General features: G+C 51.2%; 1 protein-coding gene across 5 annotated transcripts; it reads right to left on the reverse strand.

The window, feature by feature from the left end:
* Positions 1 to 567: 567 nt before the first annotated feature.
* On the reverse strand, positions 568 to 17,240 carry LOC141731602 (syntaxin-1B). Of its 5 annotated transcripts, none has more exons than XM_074557991.1 (10): positions 14,040 to 14,163; positions 13,249 to 13,348; positions 9,130 to 9,204; positions 8,932 to 9,005; positions 7,568 to 7,651; positions 7,223 to 7,247; positions 5,598 to 5,671; positions 4,316 to 4,453; positions 2,647 to 2,757; positions 568 to 1,177 (listed from the first exon to the last, which is right to left on the reverse strand). In XM_074557991.1, the coding sequence occupies exons 1-10, from the start codon at positions 14,148 to 14,150 to the stop codon at positions 1,097 to 1,099; spliced, it is 873 nt and encodes a 290-aa protein (XP_074414092.1). In that variant the 5' UTR covers positions 14,151 to 14,163; the 3' UTR covers positions 568 to 1,096. The 5 variants fall into 5 exon arrangements, with proteins under 5 accessions (XP_074414092.1, XP_074414091.1, XP_074414090.1 ...); XM_074557990.1 differs by lacking the exon at positions 7,223 to 7,247 and adding an exon at positions 6,739 to 6,752 and having other exon boundaries at positions 7,557 to 7,651; XM_074557992.1 differs by lacking the exons at positions 7,223 to 7,247; positions 14,040 to 14,163 and adding exons at positions 14,207 to 14,281; positions 17,083 to 17,240 and having other exon boundaries at positions 577 to 1,177; positions 7,543 to 7,651.
* Positions 17,241 to 24,375: the final 7,135 nt, after the last annotated feature.

The raw sequence follows: 24,375 nt of genomic DNA on the forward strand, positions 1-24,375 counted from the left end.
CTCAACTCAACCCAACCCAACCCAACCTAACTCAACCCAACCCAAGGAACCCAACCTCACCCAACCCAACTCAATGAAACCCAACGAAACTCAATGAACATAAACCCAACCCAACCCAACCCAACTCAATGAACATAAACCCAACCCAACTCAACACACTCAGGTTGAGTCAAGACCATCCAACCCAACCCAACTCAACCCAACCCAAGGAACCCAACCTGACCCAACTCAAACCAACCCAACCCAACGGAATCCAACTCAACTCAATGAACATAAACCCAACCTAATCCAACTCAACTCAACTCAATGAACTCAACCCAACCCAACCCAAGAAACCCAACGCAACCCAACGCAACCCAACCCAACTCAACTCAATGAAATCCAACTCAAAAAACTCAACACAGCCCAACCCAACTCAACCCAACGAACTCAAGTTGAGTCAAGTCCACCCAACCCAACTCAACCCAATGAAACTCAACTCAAAAAACCCAACCCAACTCAATCCAACTCAACCCAACCCAACCCAACTCAATGAACCCAACCCAACAAAACCCAACCCAACAAAACTCTACAAACTCAACCGAACCCAACCCAATGAAACCCAACAAAACTCAATGAACTCAACTCAACCCAACCCAACTCAAGAAACTCAACATAAATTAATTTAACCCAACCCAACCCAACCCAACTCAACCCAACTCAACCCAACCCAACTCAACCCAACCCAACCAAACTCAACTCAACCCAACCCAATGAAACTCAACAAACTCAACCCAACCCAACCCAACCCCGATTTGTGGGCGTGGCCAGCAGGGGATGACGCGATGGATGACGACCAATGAGGAACAGGAAGGGGCGGAGCTTAGATTTGCCGACCCGAGGGGGGGGCGGAGCCTCGTTTGAAAGGGGGCGTGGCCGGCGGTGACGGGACCACCACGTGCTGGTTCGTCCGTTGGCAATTCGTTAACTCGTTAATTTATTCGCGATCGATGCGGTTGATTGGTTGGTTGATTAATTAACGGGATTATCGGGGAGAAGGGGCGCGAGGGGGCGGGGCCGGGGCGAGGGGGCGGGGCCTGGGGAAGGGGGCGGGGCCTCAGAGGCCCAAGGTGCCCCCGATGGAGGAGGCCAGGACCACGCCCAGCACCACGCAGCAGATGATGATCATGATCTTCTTCTGCTCCGGCGCCGCGTTTGGGGCCAAATCGGGGCAATTCGGGACATTTGGGGCGTTGGGGAATTTTGGGGATTTTTTGGGATTTTTTTGGGATTTTTTGGGGATTTTTCGGGGATTTTTGGGGGATTTTTGGGGGATTTTTTGGGGATTTTTCGGGAATTTTGGGGGGATTTTTTGGGATTTTTTTGGGGGATTTTTCAGGAATTTTTTGGGGATTTTTTAGGGATTTTTGGGGGATTTTGGGTGGGATTTACGGGATTTGGGGTGTTTGGTAAATTCGGGTGATTTTTTGGTGAGTTTCAGTGGGTTTCGGTGGGTTCGGATGGGTTTCGGTGGATTTGGGGTAAATGAGGTGAATTTTGGAGGATTTTGGTTGCATTTTGATGGGTTTTTTAATGAATCCGATGGGTTTTGATGGATTTGGGTGGATTTTGCGTGGGTTGTGACGAATTCCGATGAATTTCGGTGGATTATGGATGAATTTCGGCAAATTGAAATTAATTTCAATGCATTTCGATGAATTTCCATGAAATTCAACAGATTTTGGATGGAATTCAGCAAATTTCAATGAATTTTGATGGTTTTTCATTCATTTCAGTGAATTTCGATAAATGCCGATGGAATTCGATGGAATTCGGTGAATTTTGGGGAATTTTGGGGAATTTTGGGGCGTCCCGGCAGCGGGGGAGGGGAGAGAGAACAGCGGAACGTCACCGACCCCTCCCCCACCCCCTCCCAGTACAAACCAGTACAAACCAGCATAGACCAGTATACACCAGTATAAACCACTGACCCTCCCAGACCCCTCCCAACCCCTCCCAGTATAAACCAGTATAACCCAGTCACTCCCAATCTCCTCCCAGTCCCTCCCAGTATATCCCAGTATACCCCAGTATATCCCAGTATAACCCTCCCAGTCCATCCCAGTCCATCCCAGTATATCCCAGTTTATCCCCAGTGTCCCCACTGACCATCCCAGTCCATCCCAGTCCATCCCAGTCCATCCCAGTTTATCCCAGTATAACCCAGTTTATCCCCAGTGTCCCCACTGACCATCCCAGTCCATCCCAGTATAACCCAGTTTACCCCAGTTCATTCCCAGTCCATCCCAGTCCCTCCCAGTATAACCCAGCTTATCCCAGTCCATCCCAGTTTATCCCAGTCCATCCCAGTGTCCCCACTGACCATCCCAGTCCATCCCAGTCCCTCCCAGTCCATCCCAGTATCCCCCAGTCCATCCCAGTGTCCCCACTGACCCTCCCAGTTTATCCCAGTCCATCCCAGTCCACCCCAGTGTCCCCATTGACCATCCCAGTCCCTCCCAGTCCCTCCCAGTCCCTCCCAGTCCATCCCAGTCCATCCCAGTATCCCCCAGTCCATCCCAGTCCCTCCCAGTGTCCCCACTGACCATCCCAGTCCATCCCAGTTTATCCCAGTTTATCCCAGTATATCCCAGTGTCCCCACTGACCCTCCGGGCCTTGCTCTGGTACTTGACGGCTTTCTTGGTGTCGGACACGGCGCGCTCGACGTAATCCACGGAGTGCTCCACGTTGTACTCGATGCGGTCAATCATCTCCCCCTGGTCAGTTAGAGTGACCACCGGTCAGCCAGAGTGACCACTGACCACCCAGAGTGACCACTGATCAGTAACGGTCACCATTGGTCACCATTGGTCACCATGGGTCACCATTGGTCAGTGAGCACCGAGTGCTCCACGTTGTACTCGATGCGGTCAATCATCTCCCCCTGCGGCCAGAGAGTGACCACTGACCACCCAGAGTGACCACTGACCACCCAGAGTGACCACTGATCAGTAACAGTCACCATGGGTCACCATGGGTCACCATGGGTCAGTGAGCACCGAGTGCTCCACGTTGTACTCGATGCGGTCAATCATCTCCCCCTGCGGCCAGAGAGTGACCACTGACCACCCGGAGTGACCGCTGACCACCCAGAGTGACCATTGATCAGTGATGGTCACCATGGGTCACCATTGGTCAGTGAGCACCGAGTGCTCCACGTTGTACTCGATGCGGTCAATCATCTCCCCCTGGTCAGTTAGAGTGACCACTGGTCAGCCATGGTCAGCCAGAGTGACCACTGACCACCCAGAGTGACCATTGATCAGCCACGGTCACCATTGGTCACCATGGGTCACCATTGGTCAGTGAGCACCGAGTGCTCCACGTTGTACTCGATGCGGTCAATCATCTCCCCCTGCGGCCAGAGAGTGACCACTGACCACCCAGAGTGACCACTGACCACCCAGAGTGACCATTGATCAGTAACAGTCACCATTGATCACCATTGGTCACCATTGGTCACCATTGGTCAGTGAGCACCGAGTGCTCCACGTTGTACTCGATGCGGTCAATCATCTCCCCCTGCGGCCAGAGAGTGACCACTGGTCAGCCAGAGTGACCACTGGTCAGTGATGGTCACCAGTGGTCTCTCCCAATGACCTCTAACCACTCCCAATGACCTGTGGTCACTCTCGATGACCATTGATGGATCCCAATGACCACTGATGGATCCCAATGACCCATAACTCATCCCAATGACCCGTAACCCATCCCAATGACCACTGGTCACTCAGTGGTCACTCAGCGGTCACTCGCCTGGCTCTCCACCAGCATGGCCATGTCCACGAACATGTCGTGCAGCTCGCGGATGCCCTTTGGCCACTGACCAATGACCATTGATGGATCCCAATGACCGGTAACCCATCCCAATGACCCGTAACCCATCCCAATGACCAGTGGTCACTCAGTGGTCACTCGGGGTCACTCGCCTGGCTCTCCACCAGCATGGCCATGTCCACGAACATGTCGTGCAGCTCGCGGATGCCCTTTGGCCACTGACCAATGACCATTGATGGATCCCAATGACCATTGATGGATCCCAATGACCCATAACCCATCCCAATGACCATTGGTCACTCAGGGTCACTCAGTGGTCACTCGCCTGGCTCTCCACCAGCATGGCCATGTCCACGAACATGTCGTGCAGCTCGCGGATGCCCTTTGGCCACTGACCAATGACCATTGATGGATCCCAATGACCATTGATGGATCCCAATGACCCATAACCCATCCCAATGACCATTGGTCACTCAGGGTCACTCAGTGGTCACTCGCCTGGCTCTCCACCAGCATGGCCATGTCCACGAACATGTCGTGCAGCTCGCGGATGCTCGTCTCCAGCTTGATGATCTCGTTGTGCCGCGTCTCGATCTCGTTCAGCGCCTGCTTGGTCATCTGCGAGTCCATCTTGATCTGCGGGGGGACACAGCGGTCAGCGGGGTCACCTGGTGGTCACCTGGTGGTCACCTGGTGGTCAGCTGGTGGTCAGCTGGGCCCAGAGATCGCCAGGTGGTTCCAGAGGTCACCTGGTGGCCACCAGAGATCTCCAGGTGGTCACCAGGTATCTCCAAGGGGTTCTGGTGGTCACCTGGTGGTCACCAGTGATCTCCAGGTGGTCACTTGGTGGTCACCTGGTGGTCAGCTGGTCTCAGAGATCTCCAGGTGGTCATCAGAGATCTCCAGGTGGTCACCAGGTATCTCCAAGTGGTTCTGGTGGTCACCATAAATCCCCTGGTGGTCACCAGAGATCTCCAGGTGGTTCCAGGGGTCACCTGGTGGTCATCAGAGACCTTCAGGTGGTCACCAGGTATCTCCAAGGGGTTCTGGTGGTCACCTGGTGGTCACCATAAATCTCCAGGTGGTCACCAGTGATCTCCTGGTGGTCACTTGGTGGTCACCTGGTGCTGGGGACCTTCAGGTGGTCACCATAAATCACCTGGTGGTGACCCAGAGATCTCCAGGTGGTCACCCGGTGGTCACCCAGGATGTCCAGCTGGTCACCAGAAACCACCTGGTGGTCACCATAAATCCCTTGGTGGTCATCAGGGATCTCCAGGTGGTCATCAGAGACCTTCAGGTGGTCACCTGGTGGTCACCATAAATTACCTGGTGGCCACCCAGGATCTTCAGGTGGTCACTCACTGGTCACCTGGTGTCTCCAGTAGCCCCAGTGACCCCTGGTTACTCCCAGGGACCCCAACTGACCACTGGTCACTCCCAGTCCCTCCCAGTGACCCTGGTGGCCGTGGTGGTCACTCTGGTCAGTGGTCACTCACGTCGTCCGTGAAGATGGCCAGCTTGCCGCTCTCCAGCATGGCCGTGACCCCAGTGACCACAGTGACCCCAGTGACCACTGGTCACTCCCCATGACCCCATTGACCCCAGTGACCCTGGTGGTCACTCTGGTCAGTGGTCACTCACGTCGTCCGTGAAGATGGCCAGCTTCCCGCTCTCCAGCATGGCCGTGACCCCAGTGACCACAGTGACCCCAGTGACCACTGGTCACTCCCCATGGCCCCATTGACCCTGGTGGTCACTCTGGTCAGTGGTCACTCACGTCGTCCGTGAAGATGGCCAGCTTGCCGCTCTCCAGCATGTCCTCCAGCTCCTCGTTGGTCGTGGTCCGGCCGGCTGCGGGAGAGTGACCGCTGAGTGACCAGAGCAGTGGTCAGTGACCCCTGAGTGACCCCAGAGTGACCACAGCAGTGGTCAGTGACCCCAGATGACCCCAGAGTGACCCTCACTGATCTCCAGCTGTCTCTGGATGCCGTCCTTGCAGCGGTCAGTGTCAGTGACCGCTCTGTCCATCCCCATTCCCCAATGACCAATGATGACCAGTGATGACCCACTATGACCAATGACCCCAGATGACCATTGAGTGACCAGAGCAGTGGTCAGTGTGTCCGTACTGATCTCCAGCTGTCTCTGGATGCCGTCCTTGCAGCGGTCAGTGACACTGACCGCTCTGTCCGTCCCCATTCCCTGATAACCCACAATGACCAATGATGACCAGTGATGATCAATGACCCCAGTGGTCACTCAGAGTGACCAGAGCAACGGTCAGTGTGTCCGTACTGATCTCCAGCTGTCTCTGGATGCGGTCCTTGCAGTGGTCAGTGTCAGTGACCGCTCTGTCCATCCCCATTCCCTGATAACCCACAATGACCAATGACCCCAGATGACCCCAGTGGTCACTCAGAGTGACCAGATGACCCTCACTGATCTCGAGCTGCCGCTGGATGCGGTCCTTGCAGCGGTCACTGACACTGACCGCTCTGTCCATCCCCATTCCCCAATGACCAATGATGACCAATGACCCCAGATGACCCCAGTGGTCACTCAGAGTGACCAGTGGTCAGTGTCCGTACTGATCTCGAGCTGCCGCTGGATGCGGTCCTTGCAGCGGTCACTGACACTGACCACTCTGTCCATCCCCATTCCCTGATAACCCACAATGACCCACGATGACCAATGATGACCAATGACCCCAGTGGTCACTCAGAGTGACCAGAGCAACGGTCAGTGTGTCCGTACTGATCTCCAGCTGTCTCTGGATGCGGTCCTTGCAGTGGTCAGTGCCAGTGACCGCTCTGTCCATCCCCATTCCCTGGTAACCCACAATGACCCACGATGACCAATGACCCCAGATGACCCCAGATGACCATTGAGTGACCAGATGACCACTGAGTGACCCTCACTGATCTCGAGCTGTCTCTGGATGCGGTCCTTGCAGCGGTCAGTGCCAGTGACCGCTCTGTCCATCCCCATTCCCTGGTAACCCACAATGACCAATGATGACCAATGATGACCAATGACCCCAGATGACCCCAGATGACCATTGAGTGACCAGAGCAGCGGTCAGTGTGTCCGTACTGATCTCGAGCTGCCGCTGGATGCGGTCCTTGCAGCGGTCAGTGTCAGTGACCGCTCTGTCCATCCCCATCCCCAATGACCCACGATGATCAATGACCCCAGATGACCCCAGTGGTCACTCAGAGTGACCAGAGCAGCGGTCAGTGTGTCCGTACTGATCTTGAGCTGTCTCTGGATGCGGTCCTTGCAGCGGTCACTGACACTGACCACTCATTCCATCCCCATTCCCTGATAACCCACAATGACCCACGATGACCAATGACCCCAGATGACCATTGAGTGACCAGATGACCACTGAGTGACCCTCACTGATCTCGAGCTGCCGCTGGATTCTGTCCTTGCAGCGGTCAGTGCCAGTGACCGCTCTGTCCATCCCCATTCCCTGGTAACCCACAATGACCCACGATGACCAATGACCCCAGTGGTCACTCAGAGTGACCAGATGACCACTGAGTGACCCTCACTGATCTCGAGCTGCCGTTGGATCCGGTCCTTGCAGCGGTCAGTGCCAGTGACCGCTCTGTCCATGCCCATTCCCTGGTAACCCACAATGACCCACGATGACCAATGATGACCAATGACCCCAGTGGTCACTCAGAGTGACCAGATGACCACTGAGTGACCCTCACTGATCTCCAGCTGCCTCTGGATCCGGTCCTTGCAGCGGTCCCGGTACTTGGACTGCGTCGCGTTGTACTCGGTCATCACCTCCACGAACTTGCGGGACAGCGTCGAGTGCTGGGGGGACACGGACAGGTGGGACAGGTGAGAGGGGACAGGGACAGGTGGGAAACGGACAGGTGAGAGACAGGGACAGGTGAGGGAGGGACAGGTGAGGGACACGGACAGGTGAGGGACAGGGACAGGTGAGAGGGGACAGGTGAGGGACAGGGACAGGTGGGACAGGTGAGGGACAGGTGGGACCAGTGAGATATAGGACAGGTGAGGGACAGGTGAGGGATGGACAGGTGGGACAGGTGAGGGACAGGGACAGGTGAGGGACAGGTGAGACAGGTGAGGGATGGACAGGTGGGACATGGACAGGTGAGGGGGGACAGGTGAGATCACACAGGGGGTACAGGGACAGGTGAGGGACAGGGACAGGTGAGGGATGGACAGGTGAGAGAGGTGAGAATGGACAGGTGGGACAGGTGAGGGATGGACAGGTGGGACAGGTGAGAGGGGACAGGTGAGGGATGGACAGGTGAGAGGGGACAGGTGAGGGACAGGGACAGGTGGGACATGGACAGGTGAGGGACAGGTGGGACCGGTGGGACAGGTGAGATGGGACAGGTGAGAGGGGTGGGACATGGACAGGTGAGATATAGGACCAGTGAGGTCACACAGGTGAGGGACAGGCGAGATATGGACAGGTGGGACAGGTGAGAGATGGACAGGTGAGAGGGGTGGGACATGGACAGGTGAGGGACAGGTGGGACATGGACAGGTGAGATACAGGACAGGTGAGGGACAGGTGGGACCAGTGGGACAGGTGAGGGACATGGACAGGTGAGAGACAGGTGAGAGATGGACAGGTGAGACACAGGTGAGGGACAGGTGAGAGGGAACAGGTGAGAGAGGTGAGGATGGACAGGTGAGAAACGGAGAGGGGTGGGACAGGTGAGGGACAGGTGAGTTCACACAGGTGGGACAGGTGGGACATGGAGAGGTGAGGTCCCACAGGTGAGGGACAGGTGAGCCCATACAGTGCTGCTACTGACGATGATGATGATGATGATGATGGCGATGAAGTCAATGACGATGAAGCCACGACGATGACGCGGCCGATGATGAAGTCAATCACAACGATGATGATGATGATGATGAAGCCGATGATGATGAAGATGAAGCTGATGATGAAGAAGCTGATGATGATGATGATGATGATGATGAACAATGATGACAAAGTCAATGGCAACGATGATGATGAAGGCGACGAAGGCTCACCTGCGTTTGGCAGATGAAGGACAATGACGATGATGATGATGATGATGATGATGATGGTGATGAAGGCTCACCTGCGTTTTGCGGATCCGCAGGTCGGCCGACGAGCGGTTCAGCCCCTCCTCCTGCTCGATGCTCTGCTCGATGGCTGCGGCCGGACAGCGGTCACTCAGCGGTCACTCAGCGGTCACTCAGTGGTCACTCAGTGGTCACTCAGTGGTCACTCAGCGGCCGCAGACCCAGCGGTCACTCGGGGAGGGGTCAAAGGTCACCTTTCAATTTGGAGCGCACTTTGTTCGCCGTCTTCTTGATGTCGGCCGTGAGGTCCTCGAGCTCCTGCTTGGTCTCTGAGTGACCGCGAGTGACCGGTGAGTGACCACTCACTGACCAGTCACTGACCAGTCACTGACCAGTCACTGACCAGTTACTGACCGGTCACTCATTGGTCACTGACCAGTCACTGACTGATTAATGAGTGATTAATGACTGATTAATGACTGATTAATGACTGATTGGTGACCATGAGTGACCACTCACTGACCGGTCACTGACCAGTTACTGACTGATTAATGAGTGATTAATGATTGGATAATGACCATTGAGTGACCAGTGAGTGACCGGTGAGTGACCACAAGTGACCACTCACTGACCGGTCACTGACCAGTTACTGACCGGTCACTGATTGATCACTGGCCAGTTACTGACTGATTAATGAGTGATTAATGATTGAATAATGACCATTGAGTGACCATTGAGCAACCACTGGGTGACCAGTGAGTGACCAGTGAGTGACCACTCACTGACCGGTCACTGATCAGCTACTGATTGGTCACTGACCAGTTACTGACTGATTAATGAGTGATTAATGATTGAATAATGACCATGAGTGACCACTCACTGACCGGTCACTGACCAGTTACTGACCAGTTACTGACCAGTTACTGACCAGTTACTGACCGGTCACTGACCAGTTACTGACTGATTAATGAGTGATTAATGATTGAATAATGACCATTGAGTGACCAGTGAGTGACCGCGAGTGACCATGAGTGACCACTGAGTGACCACTCACTGACCGGCCACTGACCAGTCACTGACCAGTCACTGACCAGTTACTGACCGGTCACTGATTGGTCACTGACCAGTTACTGACTGATTAATGGCTGATTAATGAGTGATTAATGATTGGTTAGTGACTGTGAGTGACCATGAGTGACCATGAGTGACCACTCACTGACCGGTCACTGACCAGTTACTGACCAGTTACTGACCACTCACTGACCAGTTACTGACTGATTAATGAGTGATTAATGAGTGATTAGTGACTGATTAATGACTTATTAGTGACTGATTGGTGACCAGTGAGTGACCATGAGTGACCACTCACTGACCGGTCACTGACCACTTACTGACCAGTCATTGATTGGTCACTGACCAGTTACTGATCAATTAATGACTGATTAATGACTGATTAGTGACCACTGAGTGACCGGTGAGTGACCACTCACTGACCGGTCACTGACCAGTCACTGACCAGTCACTGATTGGTCACTGGCTGGTCACTGACCAGTTACTGACTGATTAATGAGTGATTAATGAGTGACTAATGACTGATTGGTGACCAGTGAGTGACCAGTGAGTGACCATGAGTGACCACTCACTGACCGGCCACTGACCAGTTACAGACCAGTGAGTGACCATGAGTGACCAAGTGACCAGTTACTGACCGGTCACTCATTGGTCACTGACCAGTTACTGATCAATTAATGACTGATTAATTAATGACTGATTAGTGACCAGTGAGTGACCACTGACCGGTGGGTGACTGACCAGTGACCTCTGACCCCATTAATGACCCAATGACCCCCTGGATGACCCCATTAACCCCATTAATAACCCATTAATGACCATTAATGACTCAATAACCATTCAATAACCCCACTAATGACCCCAATAACCCAATTAATTAATCAATAATTAATTAATTAGTTAATTAACTCACTCTCGTCGGGGTTGGGGGCGGCCAGGATGGCGCTGTGCTGCTCCTTAGTGACCCCATTAGCCCCATTAATGACCATTAATGACCATTAATGACTCAATAACCATTCAATACCCCAATTAATCAATTAATAATTAATTAATTAATTAATAACTCACTCTCGTCGGGGTTGGGGGCGGCCAGGATGGCGCTGTGCTGCTCCTTAATGACCCCATTAACCCCATTAATGACCATTAATGACCCCAATAACCCAACTAATCAATCAATAATTAATTAAATTAATTAATTAACTCACACTCGTCGGGGTTGGGGGCGGCCAGGATGGCGCTGTGCTGCTCCTTAGTGACCCCATTAACCCCATTAATGACCATTAATGACCATTAATGACACAATAACCATTCAATAACCCCATTAATCAATTAATAATTAATTAATAATTAATTAATTCTCACTCTCGTCGGGGTTGGGGGCGGCCAGGATGGCGCTGTGCTGCTCCTTAGTGACCCCATTAACCCCATTAATGACTCAATAACCATTCAATAACCCCATTAATCAATTAATAATTAATTAATAATTAATTAATTCTCACTCTCGTCGGGGTTGGGGGCGGCCAGGATGGCGCTGTGCTGCTCCTTAGTGACCCCATTAACCCCATTAATGACCATTAATGACCATTAATGACTCAATAACCATTCAATAACCCAATTAATCAATCAATAATTAATTAATTAATAATTAATTAACTCACTCTCGTCGGGGTTGGGGGCGGCCAGGATGGCGCTGTGCTGCTCCTTAGTGACCCCATTAACCCCATTAATGACCACTAATGACCCATTAATGACTATTAATGACTCAATAACCCAATCAATTAATTAATAATTAATTAATTAGTTAATTAACTCACTCTCGTCGGGGTTGGGGGCGGCCAGGATGGCGCTGTGCTGCTCCTTGGTGACCCCATTAACCCCATTAATGACCATTAATGACCATTAATGATACAATAACCCAACTAATTAATTAATAATTAATTAATAATTAATAAAATTAATTAATTCTCACTCTCGTCGGGGTTGGGGGCGGCCAGGATGGCGCTGTGCTGCTCCTTAGTGACCCCATTAACCCCATTAATGACCATTAATGACCATTAATGACTCCATAACCATTCAATACCCCAATTAATTAATTAATAATTAATTAATTCTCACTCTTGTCGGGGTTGGGGGCGGCCAGGATGGCGCTGTGCTGCTCCTTAGTGACCCCATTAACCCCATTAATGACCATTAATGACCATTAATGACCATCAATACCCCAATTAATCAATTAATTAATCAATAATTAATTAATTCTCACTCTCGTCGGGGTTGGGGGCGGCCAGGATGGCGCTGTGCTGCTCCTTAGTGACCCCATTAACCCCATTAGTGACCATTAATGACCATTAATGACTCAATAACCCAACTAATCAATCAATAATTAATTAATAATTAATTAATTAGTTAATTAACTCACTCTCGTCGGGGTTGGGGGCGGCCAGGATGGCGCTGTGCTGCTCCTTAGTGACCCCATTAACCCCATTAATGACCATTAATGACTCAATACCCATTCAATACCCCAATTAATTAATCAATAATTAATAAAATTAATTAATAACTCACTCTCGTCGGGGTTGGGGGCGGCCAGGATGGCGCTGTGCTGCTCCTTAGTGACCCCATTAACCCCATTAATGACCATTAATGACTATTAATGACTCAATAACCCAATTAATTAGTTAATTAGCTAATTAATTAATTAATAACTCACTCTCGTCGGGGTTGGGGGCGGCCAGGATGGCGCTGTGCTGCTCCTTAGTGACCCCATTAACCCCATTAATGACCATTAATGACCATTAATGACCATCAATACCCCAATTAATCAATTAATAATTAATTAATTAGTTAATTAACTCACTCTCGTCGGGGTTGGGGGCGGCCAGGATGGCGCTGTGCTGCTCCTTAGTGACCCCATTAACCCCATTAATGACCATTAATGACCATTAATGACTATTAATGACTCAATAACCCAATTAATTAATTAATAATTAATTAATTCTCACTCTCGTCGGGGTTGGGGGCGGCCAGGATGGCGCTGTGCTGCTCCTTAATAACCCCATTAACCCCATTAATGACCATTAATGACCATTAATGACTCCATAACCATTCAATACCCCAATTAGTTAGTTAATTAGCTAATTAATAATTAATAACTCACTCTCGTCGGGGTTGGGGGCGGCCAGGATGGCGCTGTGCTGCTCCTTAGTGACCCCATTAACCCCATTAATGACTCAATAACCATTCAATAACCCCATTAATCAATTAATAATTAATTAATAATTAATTAATAATTAATTAATTCTCACTCTCGTCGGGGTTGGGGGCGGCCAGGATGGCGCTGTGCTGTTTCTTCACCTGCTCCACGTCCTCCGAGAGTTTCTCGATGCAGCCCCGAATCTCCTCCACCTCAAATCGGGGCAAATTCGGGCGAATTTGGGAAAATTGGGGAAAAATGGGAATTTTGGGGGAAATTTGGGGGGAAATTTGGGGATTTTGGGGCGATTTTTGGGGATTTTATTGGGGTTTTATGAGGGTTTGAGGGGAATTTGGGGGAAATTCGGTGATTTGGGGTTTTTAGGGGAAATTTGGGGATTTTTGGGGTAATTTGGGGATTTTTTGGGGGTTATTTGGGGATTTTTGGGGTAATTTGGGGATTTTTGGGGTAATTTGGGGATTTTTTGGGGGAATTTGGGGATTTTTTTGGGGGGATTTTCGGGGGTTTTATGGGGATTTGGGAGAATTTGGGGGGGATTTTGGGATCATTTTGGGGAATTTTGGGGGGAATTTTGGGGGGATTTAAGGGATTTGGGGGAATTTGGGGAATTTGGGGAATTTTGGGGGAATTTGGGGGTAATTTTGGGGGATTTTTAGGGGATTTGGGGAAATTTTGGGGGTTATTGGGTGTCCTGATCCCATTTTTGGGGGTCCCGAGCCCGTTTTTGGGGGTCCCAAATTTATTTTTGGGGGTCCCTGAGCCGATTTTGGGGGGTCCCTGTCCCATTTTTGGGGTCCCAACCCCATTTTTGGGGGTCCCAAACCCATTTTTGGGGGTCCTGAGCCCGTTTTTGGGGTCCCAGACCCATTTTTGGGGTCCCACCTGCTCGAAGAACTCGTCCATGATTGATCCCTGTCCCATTTTTGGGGGTCCCAACCCCATTTTTGGGAGTGTTTGGGGGTCCCTGGGGGTTTTTGGGGGTCCCAAACCCATTTTTGGGGGTCCCGAATTCGATTTTGGGGGTCCTGAGTCGATTTTTGGGGTCCCACCTGCTCAAAGAACTCGTCCATGAAGTGATCCCGGTCCACCGTCACCACCTCCTCCTCATCGTCGCTGTCCTTGGCCTGCGGGGGGCGTGGCCTCGGTAAAGCCACGCCCACAAAGCAGGAAAACCCCGCCCCCCAAAGGAGAAAACCCCGCCCCAAAAGGCCAAAAGGAGAAAAACCCCCGCCCCCAAAATTTCCCCCTAAAATCTGAAAAATTCCTTCTTAAAGGAATCTTAAAAATCAAAAAAAAATCTTAAAATCCCCCCAAAATTCCCCCCAAAAATAAAAAAAAATTCACCAAAAATCCCCCCAAAACCCCCGGACCCCCCCAAAATTCCCCCCAAAAATAAAAAAAAATTTCACCAAAAATCCCCCCAAAAAAACCCCCCGGACCCCCCCCCAAAATGTCCCAAAAAAATTCACCAAAAATCCCCCCAAAAAACCCCTTGGACCCCCCCAAAATTCCCCCCAAAAATGCCCCAAAAAACACCAAAAAAAAAAAATTCACCAAAAAAAAATTCACCAAAAAAAAATTCACCAAAAAAAAATTCACCAAAAATCCCCCCAAAAAGACCCCCGGACCCCCCAAAATTCCCCCCAAAAATGCCCCAAAAAAATTCACCAAAAAAAAAAATTCACCAAAAAAAATTCACCAAAAAAAATTCACCAAAAATCCCCCCCAAAAAGACCCCCGGACCCCCCCCAAAATCCCCCAAATTCCCCCTAAATCGCCCCAGAGCCAAAACCCCACCAAAAAATTCCCAAAAATTTCCAAAAATTCACAAAAAATTTCCCAAATCCCCCAGGAGCCCCCTCCCCCAATTCCCCACACCCCAAGCCCAAAACCCCTCCGGGACCCCCCAAAAATCTCCAAAAATCCTCCCCCCCCAAAAATCCCCCCCAGATACCCCAAAATCCACCAACACCCCCCAAAAATTAAAAAAAAAAAATTCCCAAAAAAATCCCAAAAAATCCAAAAAAATTCCCCAAAAATCCCTAAAATTCTGTCCCATCCCCCACCCCAACTGAGACCCTAAAATCGCCCCCAGACCCAAAAAATCTCCCAAAAAATTAAATAAAAAATATTTTAAAAATCCCAAAAAAAGCCCCAAAAATTCCCCAAAATCTCCCGGACCCCTCCCCACCATTCCCCACCCCCAGATCCCCCCAACATCGCCCCCAGACCCCAAAACCCCCCCAAAAAATTAAATAAAAAATATTTTAAAAATCCCCAAAAATCCCCAAAAATTCCCCAAAGCCCCCCGGACCCCTCCCCACCATTCCCCACCCCCCATTTCCCCCATCCCCCCCTGGGACCCCCAAAATCGCCTCCAGACCCCAAAAACCCCCCAAAAAATTAAATAAAAAATATTTTTAAAAATGCCAAAAAATCCCCAAAAATTCTCGGTAATTCCCGAGACCCCTCCCCACCATTCCCCACCCCCTTCACCCCCCGAGACCCCTCTAGATCCCCCTAAATTCGCCCCCAGACCCCAAAAACCCCCTAAAAAATTAAATAAAAAATATTTTAAAAAAACCAAAAAAATCCCCAAAAATTCCCAAAACCCCCCGGACCCCTCCCCACCATTCCCCACCCCCCACTTCCCTCCAGCCTCCCCCGGGACCCCCTAAAATCGCCCCCAGACCCCAAAACCCCCCCAAAAAATTAAAGAAAAAATATTTAAAAAAATCCCAAAAAATCCTAAAAATTCTCGATATATTCTGAGACCCCTCCCCACCATTCCCCACCCTCCACTTCCCCCCAGCCCCCCCGGGACCCCCCTAAAATCACCCCCAGACCCAAAAAATTCCCTAAAAAATTAAATAAAAATATTTTAAAAATCCCAAAAAAATCCCCAAAAATTCCCCAAAGCCCCCCGGACCCCTCCCCACCATTCCCCACCCCCACTTCCCCCCAGCCCCCCCCGGGGACCCCCTAAAATCGCCCCCAGACCCTAAAAAATCCCCCAAAAATTAAATAAAAAATATTTTAAAAATCCCAAAAAATCCCAAAAAATTCTCGATATATCCTGAGACCCCTCCCCACCATTCCCTCCCCCACTCCCACCAGCCCCCTCCGGGACCCCCCAAAATCGCCCCCAGACCCCAAAAACCCCATAAAAATTAAATAAAAAATATTTTAAAAATTCCAAAAAATCCCCAAAAATTCTCGGTAACTCCCGAGACCCCTCCCCACCATTCCCCACCCTCGTCAGCCCCAAAACCCCCCGAGACCCCCCCAAAATCGCCCCCAGACCCCAAAAAATCCCCTAAAAATTAAAGAAAAAATATTTTAAAAATCCCCAAAAATCCCCAAAAATTCCCCAAAGCCCCCCGGACCCTTCCCCACCCCCCACTTCCCCCGAGACCCCCCGGGACCCCCTAAAATCACCCCCAGACCCCAAAAACCTCCCAAAAAATTAAATAAAAAATATTTTTAAAATCAGAAAAAATCCCTAAAAATTCTCGATAATTCCTGAGACCCCTCCCCACCATTCCCCACCCTCCACTTCCCCCCAGCCCCCCCGGGACCCCCTAAAATCACCCCCAGACCCAAAAAATTCCCTAAAAAAATTATATAAAAAATATTTTAAAAATCCCAAAAAAATCCCCAAAAATTCCCCAAAGCCCCCCGGACCCCTCCCCACCATACCCCCCCCCTGAGATTCCCCCAACATCGCCCCTAGACCCCAAACCCCCCCCAAAAATCCAAATAAAAAATCCTAAAAATTCAAAATAGCCCCAAAAATTCCCAAAAAATTCCCCAAAAGCCCCCGGACCCCCTCCCCACCATTCCCCCCCCCCCCACTTCCCCCCAGCCCCCCCCGGGACCCCCCCCATCCCCCCCCCTATTCCCCCTCCCCCCCCCCCCCGCTCACGCTGCGGAGCTCCTGGGTCCGGTCCTTCATGGTGGGGGAGGGGCGCGGGGGCGGGGGGGTGGGGGAGGGGAGACCCCCCCGGAGGGTGCGGGGGGTGGGGGAGGGGCCGGGGACCCCCCCCTTGGGCGCGGATTTTGGGGGGGGCGGGTGGGGGAGGGGCGGGGCCCGGGGGGCTGCGGCGGCGGCTGCGGCTGCGGAGGGGGGGGGAGGGGGCGAGAACGGGGGGGGGAGGGGCGAGAACGGGGGGGGAGGGGCGAGAATGGGGGGGGGAGGGGGCTGCGCAAAAGGGGGCTGCGGCTGAGGGGAGGGGGGGCGGGGCTACAAGGGGGGCGGGGCGTAAAGGGGAGGGGAGGCGGCTGCGCAAAGGGGGCTGCGGCTGGGGGGAGGGGCGGGGCTAAAAGGAGGCGGGGGCGTAAAGGGGAGGGGAGGGGCTGCGCAAAGGGGGCTGCGGCTGGGGGAGGGGGGCGGGGCTAAAAGGGGGGCGGGGTTTGGAGGAGGGGAGGGGCTGCGCAAAGGGGGCTGCGGCTGGGGCGGAGGGGGCGGGGCTAAAGGGGGGGCGGGGTTTGGGGAGGGGAGGGGCTGCGCAAAGGGGGATGCGGCTGGGGCGGAGGGGGCGGGGCTAAAAGGGGCGGGGTTTGGGGAGGGGAGGGGCGTAAAGGGAGGTTTGGGGGGTGGGGGAGGGGTTTGGGGGTTTTTGGGGGGATTTTTGGGGAATTTTTGGGGGGATTTTTTGGAGGATTTTTTTTGAGGGTTTGGGTTTTTTTTTGAGTTTTTTGGGGATTTTTTTTATTATTTTGGGAGGATTTTCTGGAAGATTTTTTTTTTTATTATTATTTTTTTTTGGGGATTTTTTTATTATTTTTGGGGGATTTTTTGGGGGGGATTTTTTGGAGGATTTTTTTGAGGGTTTGGGTTTTTTTTGAGTTTTTTGGGGATTTTTTTTTTATTATTTTTGGGGGATTTTGGAGAATTTTTGGGGGATTTTCTGGAGGATTTTTTTTGGAGTTTTTTTTTTTTTTAGTTTTTTTGGGTTGTTTTTATTATTTTTGGGGGGACTTTGGAGAATTTTTTTGGGGGGGTTTCCTGGAGGATTTTTTGAGTTTGGTTTTTTTTTTTTTTGAGTTTTTTTTGGGATTTTTTTTTTTTTTTTGGGGGGGATTTCTGGAGGATTTTTTTTGGAGGTTTTTTTGGATTTTTTTTTAAAATTTTTTGGGGGGATTTTCTGGAGGATTTTTTTTGATTTTTGTTTTTTTGGGGTTTTTAAAATTATTTTGGGGGGGATTTTTTGGGGAGTTTTTGGTTTTTCTTTTTTGCGTTTTTTGGGATTTTTTTGGGATTTTTGTTTTTTTTTATTATTTTTTTTTGGGGGATTTCCTGGAGGATTTTTTTGGAGGTTTTTATTGGGATTTTTTTTTTTTATTTATTTTTTGGGGGGATTTCCTGAGGAGATTTTTTTTGGGGATATTTTTTGGGGATTTTTTTGGGAGGATTTTTTTTTTATTTTTTGGGGATTTTTCTTTGAATTTTTTGGGGGGATTTTCTAGTGGGATTTTTTTGGTGTTTTTTGGGGTTTCTTTTCTTTTTCTGGGGATTTTTTGGGGAGTTTTTGTGGGATTTTTTGTGATTTTTGGGGATTTTTTGAAGGATTTTTTTGGGACTTTTTGAGGGATTTTTGAGGATTGTTTGAGGATTTTTTGGGGGGATTTATTTTGGGATATTTTAGGATTTTTTGGGGGGATATTTTTTTGGTTTTTTGGGGGGATTTTCTGGGGGGATTTTTTGGAGGAATTTTTGGGGATTTTTTTTCGGGATTTTTTGTGGAATTTTTTTTTTATTATTTTTTGGGATTTTTTCGGAATTTTTGGGAGACACTTTGAAAATTTTTTGTGGAATTTTTGGGGGTTTTTGGGGATTTTTTTTGGGTTTTTTTGGGATTTTGGGGGGTTTTTTTTGGGTTTTTTGGGGGCTCCGAAGCGATTTTGGGTGGATTTTGGGAGGTTTTTGGGATTTTTGCGGACAGACGACGGACAGGAGGCGACCACCGGGAGTGGACGGACGGACAGATGGACGCTGAGAAGGGACAGACGGACACAGGGGATGGACGGACGGACAGATAAGGACAGACAGACGGACACAGGGAGTGGACGGATGGACAGTCGGGAACGGGACGGATGGACGGACAGAGGGACAGATGGACACAGAGGATGGACGGATGGACGGACGGACGGACACGGGGAACAAACGGACGGACAGACGGACAATCGAGATGGACGGACGGATGGACGGACAGACGGACGGACAGACGGACGGACAGACGGACAGACAGACGGACAATTGAGATGGACGGACGGACGTACGGACAGAGGGACAGATGGACACAGAGGATGGACGGATGGACGGACACGGGGAACAAACGGGACGGACAGACGGACGGATGGACAATTGAGATGGACGGACAGATGGACGGACAGATGGACGGATGGACAATTGAGATGGACGGACAGACGGACGGACGGACAGGGCCCCACCCTTCTCACCCCTCCCCCACCCCCCCCCCACGGGAAGCGGCTCCTTCCTCCTTTCCCACGCGCCTGTGACGTCATCACCGCCGCGGGACAGACAGACGGACGGACGGACGGACAGACCCCGCCCCTCCCCCCGCTTCCTTTTTTTTTTTTTTTTTTTTTTTTTTTTTGCCCTTTTTCGGCGCCAAAATTTTCCTCACCCCCGCCCCTCCCCCACCCACCTCCTTCCTGCCCCTCCCCCACCCCCCCACCCCCACTTCCGCTTTTTTTGGGGGTTTTTTTCGGTTTTTTGGGGTTTTTTTTTTTTTGAGGAGCCGCGATGGGACCGGGGCAGCTCCTGGCGCTGCTGGGGACAGGTGGGACAAACGGACGGACAGATGGACAGATGGACATTGGGGGACATTGGGGGACATTGGGGGACATTGGGGGGGACAGACAGACATTGGGGATATTGGGGACAGATGGACATTGGGGACTGGGGACAGGTGGGGACGGACGGACGGACAGACGGACATTGGGGACATTGGGGACACCTGGGGGACAGACGGACAGACGGACATTGGGGACAGGTGGGGACGGACGGACGGACAGACGGACATTGGGGACATTGGGGACACCTGGGGGACAGACGGACAGACGGACATTGGGGACAGGTGGGGACGGACGGACGGACGGACAGACAGATGGACATTGGGGGGACAGATGGACATTGGGGACATTGGGGACAGGTGGGGATGGACGGACGGACAGACGGACAGACGGACATTGGGGGGGGACAGATGGACAGATGGACATTGGGGACATTGGGGACAGGTGGGGACGGACGGACGGACAGACAGACGGACATTGGGGGACATTGGGGTGGACAGACGGACATTGGGGACATTGGGGACACCTGGGGGACATTGGGGTGGACAGATGGACATTGAGGACTGGGGACATTGGGGATGGATGGACGGACAGACAGACATTGGGGAACATTGGGGACAGACGGACGGACGGACACTGGGGTGGACATTTGGGTGGGGATGGACAGACGGACATTGGGCACACCACTGGGGACAGACGGACAAACAGACATTGGGGTGGACACTCGGACGCTGGGGACATTGGGGACACACCTGGGGGGACAGATGGACACTGGGGTGGACATTGGGGACAGATGGACAGACGGACACTGGGGTGGACAATGGGGTGGGGGACGGAGAGACGGACACTGGGGGAGGACAGGTGGACACTGGGGACACACCTGGGGTCATCCAGGGGTCACCTGGGGGGCAGATGGACACCGGGACAGGGGTGTGGACAGACGGACACTGGGGGGGTCACACCTGGGGACGGACGGACGTTGGGGTGGACAGACGGACACTGGGGACATTGGGGACAGGTGGGGGACGGACAGACGGACATTGGGGGGGATGGATGGACGTTGGGGACAGACGGACAAATGGGCATTGGGGTGGACAGACAGAGAGACAGACATTGGGGACACCGGGGTGGACAGACGGACACTCGGACATTGGGGACCCCCCTGGACATTGGGGACTGGGGACACCTGGACAGGTGGGGACACACCTGGGTCACACCTGGGGTCATCGGGGTCACACCTGGGGTCATCGGGGTCACACCTGGGGGACGGATGGACAGACGGACATTGGGGTCACACCTGGGGTCATCGGGGTCACACCTGGGGGACAGACGGACATTGGGGTGGACAGATGGACACTGGGGTCACATTGGGGTCACACCCGGGGTCACATCCGGGGACACCTGGGGTCACATTGGGGTCAGTGGGGGGGGACAGACGGACACTCGGACATTGGGGTCACCCCTGGGGACAGATGGACAGATGGACATTGGGGACAGTGGGGTCATATTGGGGTCATTGGGGGGGGACAGACGGACACTTGGACATTGGGGTCACCCCTGGGGACAGATGGACATTGGGGACAGTGGGGTCACATTGGGGTCATTGGGGGGGGGGACAGATGGACACTCGGACATTGGGGTCACCCCTGGGGCCATCGAGGCCACGCCCAGGTGTGTCCCCTCCCCCCCTCCATGACGTCACTGTCCCCTCCACCTCCATGACGTCACTGTCCCCTCCCCCAGCCGCGCTCGCGGGGGCGGGGCTGGACCTGGAGACCCCCGCGGTTTTCCGGGGGGACCCCGGGGGCGCCTTCGGAGCCAGCGTGGCCCAGCTGGGGAGCGGCACCGCGGGATGGTAACGCCCGAAATCCCCTGAATTCACCCCAAAAACATCCCTGAAATATCCCTGAAATATCCCTGAAATATCCCTGAAATATCCCTAAAATATCCCTGAAATATCCCCAAAAATCCCCCCAAAAATCCCCCCAAAATCCCCCGAATTCACCCCAAAAACACCCCGGAAATATCCCTGAAATATCCCTGAAATATCCCTGAAATATCCCTGAAATAGCCCCTAAAATATCCCAGAAATATCCCGTAAAATCACCCCAAAATCCCCTGAATTCACCCCAAAAACACCCCTGAATTCACCCCAAAATATCCCTGAAATATCCCTGAAATCCCCCCCAAAATCCCCCCAAAAATCCCCCCCAAAATCCCCTGAATTCACCCCAAAAACATCCCCGAATTCACCCCAAAATATCCCTGAAATATCCCTGAAATATCCCCTAAAATCACCCCAAAAATCCCCCCCAAAATCCCCTGAATTCACCCCAAAAATATCCCCCAAAATCCCCCCACCAGCGTGGCCCAGCTGGGGAGCGGCACGGCGGGATGGTAACGCCAAAATCCCCCGAATTCACCCCAAAATATCCCTGAAAATATCCCTAAAATCCCCCAAAATCCCCCCCAATTCACCCCAAAAATATCCCCAAAATCCCCCCACCAGCGTGGCCCAGCTGGGGAGCGGCAGCGCGGGATGGTAACGCCCAAAATCCCCCCAATTCACCCCCAAAAACACCCCTGAAATATCCCTAAAAATATCCCAAAATATCCCTGAAAATATCCAGAAATATCCCCCAAAAATATCCCCAAAATCCCCCGAATTCACCCCAAAAACATCCCTGAATTCACCCCAAAGTATCCCTGAAATATCCCCAAAAATACCCCCAAAATCCCCCCAATTCACCCCAAAAATCCCCCCCAAAATCCCCCCACCAGCGTGGCCCAGCTGGGGAGCGGCACGGAGGGATGGTAACGCCCAAAACCCCCCGAATTCACCCCAAAAGATTCCCTAAAATATCCCTGAAATATCCCGAAATATCCCTGAAAATATCCCAAAAATCCCCCCAAAAATACCCCAAAATCCCCTGAATTCACCCCAAAAATCTCCCCAAAATCCCCCCCACCAGCGTGGCCCAGCTGGGGAGCGGCAGCGCGGGATGGTAACGCCCAAAATGCCCCGAATTCACCCCAAAATATCCCTGAAATAGCCCTGAAATAGCCCTAAAATATCCCTGAAATATCCCTGAAATATCCCCTAAAATCACCCCAAAATCCCCCCCAAAATCCCCCCAAAAATTACCCCCAAAATCCCTGAATTCACCTCAAAAATATCCCTGAAATAGCCCCTAAAATATCCCTGAAATATCCCAAAAATATCCCCTAAAATATCCCTGAAATCCCCCCCAAAATTATCCCCAAAATCCCCCTAATTCACCCCAAAAAAATCCCCTAAAATCACCCCAAAATTTCCTAAAAATCCCCCAAAAAATCCCTAAAATCCCGCCAAAAATCCCCCCAAAATCCCCTGAATTCACCCCAAAAATATCCCCTAAAATTACCCAAATTCACCCCTAAAATATCCCTGAAATGCCCCCCAAAATCACCCCAAAATCCCCCCAAAAATCTCCCTAAAAATCCCCCAAAATCCCCGAATTCATCCAAAAATATCCCTGAAATAGCCCCTAAAATATCCCCGAAATCCCCCCAAAAAATCCCCAAAATCCCCTGAATTCACCCCAAAAATATCCCTGAAACATCCTGAACTTCACCCCAAAATCCCCCGAAAATATCCCTAAAATCCCCAAATTCACCCCAAAAATATCCCTAAAAATCACCCCAAAATATCCCCTAAAATATCCCTGAAATATCCCAAAAAATTCCCCCCAAAAAACCCCGAATTTACCCAAAATTCACCCCAAAATATCCCTAAAATCCCCCAAAATTCACCCCGAAATACCCCAAAAATATCCTCTAAAATATCCCTAAAATATCACCCTTAAAACATCCCTGAAATACCCCAAAATATCCCAAAAATATCCCCTAAAATCACCCCAAAATTCACCCCAAAACATCTCTGAAATCCACCCCAAATCCCCCCAAAATCCCCCAAATTTCCCCAAATTTTCCTCCCAAATTTTCCCCAAAATTTCCCCAATTTTCCCCCGAATTTTCCCGCATTTTTTCCCCAAAATTCCCAATTTTTTCCCCATTTTTCCCCAACTTTTCCCCCATTTTTTCCCCAAATCCCCCAAATTTCCCCAATTTTTCCCCCCCAATTTTCCCCTAAATTTTCCCGCATTTTCCCCAATTTTTTCCCCATTTTTTTCCCCAAAATTCCCAAAATTTCCCCAATTTATCCTCAAATTTCTGCCCCAGATTTTCCCCAAATTTCCCCCAAAATTCCCAAAATTTTCCCCATTTTCCCCCATTTTTCCCCATTTTTTCCCCAATTTTTTCCCCATTTTTTCCCCATTTTTTCCCCATTTTTCCCCATTTTTCCCCAAAATTTCCCCAATTTTCCCCAAATTTTCCCAATTTTTTCCCCAAATTTTCC

The sequence above is a fragment of the Zonotrichia albicollis genome, chromosome 24, assembly GCF_047830755.1.
Source record: "Zonotrichia albicollis isolate bZonAlb1 chromosome 24, bZonAlb1.hap1, whole genome shotgun sequence".
Classification (NCBI taxonomy): domain Eukaryota; kingdom Metazoa; phylum Chordata; class Aves; order Passeriformes; family Passerellidae; genus Zonotrichia; species Zonotrichia albicollis.